The sequence below is a fragment of the Papaver somniferum genome, chromosome 5 (genome assembly GCF_003573695.1).
Source record: "Papaver somniferum cultivar HN1 chromosome 5, ASM357369v1, whole genome shotgun sequence".
NCBI classification, from domain to species: domain Eukaryota; kingdom Viridiplantae; phylum Streptophyta; class Magnoliopsida; order Ranunculales; family Papaveraceae; genus Papaver; species Papaver somniferum.
Window position 1 is genome coordinate 60030614 of NC_039362.1, and position 4751 is coordinate 60035364.

Genomic DNA, 4751 nt, shown 5'->3' on the forward strand with positions numbered 1-4751 from the left:
GAGATTTGAGCATGGCTAAAGATGCACAAAAAGCATTAGCATAAGCCAAATGGTATTTGGACATGACATGTATGCATGAAGTATCATCATTGGCAAGGCCATAAACATGCGCCAGGTATATGTCCTTGACGGCTAAAAGTTGGATACAGGTAACGACATTAGCTAGATGCTTTCAAAAGGCTATGAACTACCCCAGCAGCTTTAGGAAAAGTAATAGGCCAATTAACATGATTGGCCAACTGCCTTGTGTAAGATAAATATGTAACTGCTAAGCGGTTACTTTGTAAATAATTTTTGTAAGGCTATATAAGCCTCATCTTGTAACGGTTCAGGTGTCCGATACAGTGCATTTGTCCATCTATTTAGCTTTTTTTTTATGCATCAAGTAGAGTGTGTATACTGATTTTGGAAGCCTGAATAATTATGAACAAGGTCTCCGTTTTAGTATGGGCTAAATAGAATTTTAGTCCAAAACAAAGAGAGATTGTCTGAGTACGAATAGACTGAAACAGTGTCGTGGAACTTAGTTTCGTTATCAAGGTAAATTTTATTTGCATAAGTTGACCCACTAACACTTATCCACTAAAGGTTTTATCATATCGGAAAATGGGTTATTTGTCCAAATATTTTTAAAACTGGTTCAAATGGACGAGTAAAATTTAGTATGGGTGAAATGGACACCAAAAAAATAGCAAGGATGAAACTGGATTCATCCTGACTTAAACTTAAAAAATAGCAAGGATGAAACTGGATGCATCCTGATGTAAATTAAAAATAAAAAAAAATATTTGAAAATAGATAGGATGAAACTGTTTACATCTTGCTATTTTTACGTTTTTGTCCATTTAAACAATATCAAAATCTAAATGTCTTTTCACCCAGGAATTGTTGATTTTGGTCTTTTTAACCAATTTTGTGTTATCATATTAAGATTCAGATACTAGCTCACTAACTCATGAGAAACGACCGTGTATCTCCTTCAATTAGACCTCAAACAGTAGTGACAGAAGGCCCAAATGAACAGTACTTGTATAGTGTAGCTGTAATTTGCTTAAAATTAACTTCATCTCAGTACACGTTGAATCTTATCCTTACTTTACAGCGTATATGAGAAAAATGTAAGATCTAATAGGAGATAAGTAGAACCATACATAATTAGGCTCCAAGTCCCTCTTTCCTTGCTTGCTCACAAGAAAAAGAAAAAGAAAAAGTTTTGAACAAGAATAAGTTAGAAAAATACAGCATGGACATAGTGTTATGTCTGTACATTACAACAATAAGTGTTAAATACTTTGCCAACATACATACACTGTTTTTTATCTTACTTTTGTTAAGGCTCCTTATACTTTCTAATTAGTTAATTATGGTGTTTTTTACTTTAAGATAACTCTCTTTTTCTTTCCCTTTTCTTCTTCTTTAGGTGTTAGATTATAGGTATACAGCAAGAAATGGGCCTACTGACGGTAAGGGGACAGACCAGTATCCATGTGATGCACTTATGTTTGTGGGTCAAAATAGTATGGAATTAAATCCATATAATTTAGAGATTTATCTGTTTTGTTCTGTGATGCAGAGGTTAAGAAACTTAACTAGAAAAGTATTACTGTATAGTTAGTTTAATCAATTTGTCATAAATCTTTAAGGCAATATGTAGTAGTTTGCATGTGGTTTTAAGCGTGCAGAGTATTAAAATCGGCTCACATGCACGTTCTAGAAAAGGATTGATCCTGGACTGTTTTCCGGCAAGGATTACACTGTTGTTATGTTTGCGCCCGAGATACTAATACATCGACCATCGAAGCTTTCAGAGTATGAGTGAGTTCAATAGCCCTCACTCAACTAATTGGTTTAACGAGTTGATATCAATGTAATACGGCGGTAAAGTATTTAAGAAATCATACCAACGACTTAAAGCTCAAAATTTCTCGGCAATAATTTTTTTTTATCAATAAACATAAAATGATAGTAAATAGTAAATACTATGCTCGACACCCAAAATGCTAATTTTTTTCACCATTTTTTTTCCTTGTGATATTCTTTTATCAATAAAAAGTAAAATGATTTTAACAATAACGATAGAGAATAACATCAGTTAAGATACTATGCTCAACAAATTGTGCGCCTAAACTGCTAATTTTTTTCTTCCAAAATTCCCTTGGCAAATAGTATTAGACTGCTTCAGTTATGTTTCTACTTTTCTTTTGGTCGGTAACGGATTTGGTGCTGACGAGTCTCGAACTCAGGTCACTGGTATTATCACCCATAACTTTACCACTGTACCACAGTTACAATAACATCGACCTTACATTTTCACCTTTTAGGCCCAAAACATTTTACTGCCAAACTTGCAATGTACTCATGTTAAAAACATTTTCCTATCCGGATATCAGACACAATGTGCATGTTTCACTATTCTTAACACACAAATTCATGACAAGGAATCCCATTTCTTTTATCTGATTTATTTTTAATCGGTAAAAAATTTGGTGCAGACGAGTTTCAAACTCTCGTCACTGATATCATCACCCAGTGACTTTACTTTTCTTTTTGAAGCATGATATATTAGATTGAAATTAACACGAAATTACACGGGAAAATGTGTCGCCCCTGGAGTCATTGATTACAAATTGTTTCAGAAAATCTGGGACAGTATATTCCCAGATGTTGGATTGTAACACTCCTTGTTGGCTCTTATCTGCCGCATAGTTTGCAAGAGCATTTGCAGCTTGGTTGGCTTCCCTGTAGTTGTGTTGGATTTCGTACCGGAGAATATCACCTAGTCTTCTTGTAATTTCAGCAAGCATTCCTTTAAGGTACCATGGAGGTTTTGATCGGTCGTTAATAAATTGGACTAGTGTCTGTGAGTCTGATTCGATGTAGATTTTAGTCCATTGGTGGATATTTACCGTTCTTAGGGCCATGAGTAGTGCCCATGTCTCTGCTATCAGTGCAGTGGTGATTCCCAAAGGTTGAGTAATTACGACAATGACTGTTGTTGTTGAGTCCCTGCAAATAAAACCTCCTCACACTGGTCATGGATGTCCTCGGGTAGCTCCGTCAGTGTTGATTTTGATCCAGTGTGGTCCCGGGAACCAGTGACTTTACCACTGTACTATAATAGCATCCGCTTTATTTTTTTGACTGAAAAGGGCAAATTTATAAAAAAGAAACTCTTCGTCACTGAAAGAGTGACAAAGAGAAGATTACATAGACGCGTGCATTACAACGTCCCAATTACAAATCAAAGTTGACAAACTGAAACCTCTAAAAATATCAGTGTTTATTGTCCAGTTGAGCAATAAACATTTGACCTCAGTAATCAATTGTTTGGTGTTTCTGGCCAAGTTTTTGTAAAGTCTATTGTTCCTCTCATTCCGTAAGCACCACCAAATAGCAAATGGCAAATAACTCCATAGTTTCTTCACCATTTTCTTGCTTTTTCTTTTCCCCCACTCCCAAATTGTTCTTTTAACATCAAGAGAATGCACCCAACTGACTCCAAAGCTTTTTAAGAAATAATCCCAAATACCATTTTTAGTTTGACAATGCAGGAAAAGATCAGAGTTTGTCTCAACATGAAGGCCACAGAATAGACAAGTTGAGTCTTGAACCAAACCTGCACTGTGCAATTTGTCCAAAGTAGCAGCTCTATTATAACACAAAGTCCAGACTAAAAAAGCTACCGTTAAGGGGATTTTAGGATTCCAGAGTTGCTTGTAAGGAAAAGAAAGAAAACCTCCCAGATCCATAGCAGAATAAGCATTTGCAACTGAAAAACCTTCACCCCTTCCAAAAGTCCAGTGTCTATTGTCTTCAGCTCCATCCAAATTATTCAAAAGAACAGCTGGCTCACCAATCACCTGCAACAAGTTTACAATCTCTAGCATCTCCTGCATATTCAAACTTCTTAAAAAATTGAAATCCCAAGCTCCTTCAGAAGAAATCATCTCTCTCAGCACCACATTCTTCTTTTTAGAAAGCTTAAACAAAGAAGGAAAAAGTGTTCTTAGGGGCTGCTCACCTACCCAAACATCATCCGAGAAGGAGGATATTGTTACCATTAGCCACCAAAGAAGTACCAGATTTCACAAAATCTCTGGATTTTAGTATGCCAACCCATAAACTAAAACACACAGATCTATTAGACTGATTTGGAAATAAAGCTTCAGTAGAACCTCCAAATTTCTGATTTATTAATCTCCTCCACAAAGCAAACTTTTCACTGTCATATCTCCAAATCCATTTAGCATGAAGAGGTTTGTTTACTAATTTTAACTTCTTAACCCCAATACCACCTCTACATTTTGGTAAAGCAGCTTTTGACCAATCAACCCAACTCCTCTTCCTAGAATTATTTCAATAGCATCCGCTTTATAGCCGATCTAAAATCTCTTAAGTAGAGATTTCCATTAAAGAGCCATGTTTCTCCTTTGATATCTTACCATCCTATATATTAGAGTTGTTCCAAGACGCACACAACACTTATGTGCGTAAACCAGACCCTGAGATATACCAAAAGGAAACAAAATGACAACGTATGCCTTTCAAAGATGTTCATGTGATGCACAGATGAACAGGGTTCTAGTAAATCACAAACTGCGGCAATTTCCACGATTAGTTGTTGATTAAGGTTTGTATAAGTGGGAAGAATTATTGAGACAAATAACTTAAGTAATCAATCAAGTTAATGCTTGATTGCCACCAACTTTTCATAGAGACCATCTCCAACTCATAGGGTCAAAAGAGAACAC

The 4751-nt window shown here is 35.8% G+C and overlaps 1 protein-coding gene across 1 annotated transcript; it reads right to left on the reverse strand.

Moving 5' to 3' along the window:
* Positions 1-3203: 3203 nt before the first annotated feature.
* Positions 3204-4061, reverse strand: LOC113279100. The gene has a single exon (XM_026527809.1). It carries the CDS (start codon positions 4059-4061, stop codon positions 3204-3206), a length of 858 nt encoding a protein of 285 aa, XP_026383594.1.
* Positions 4062-4751: the final 690 nt, after the last annotated feature.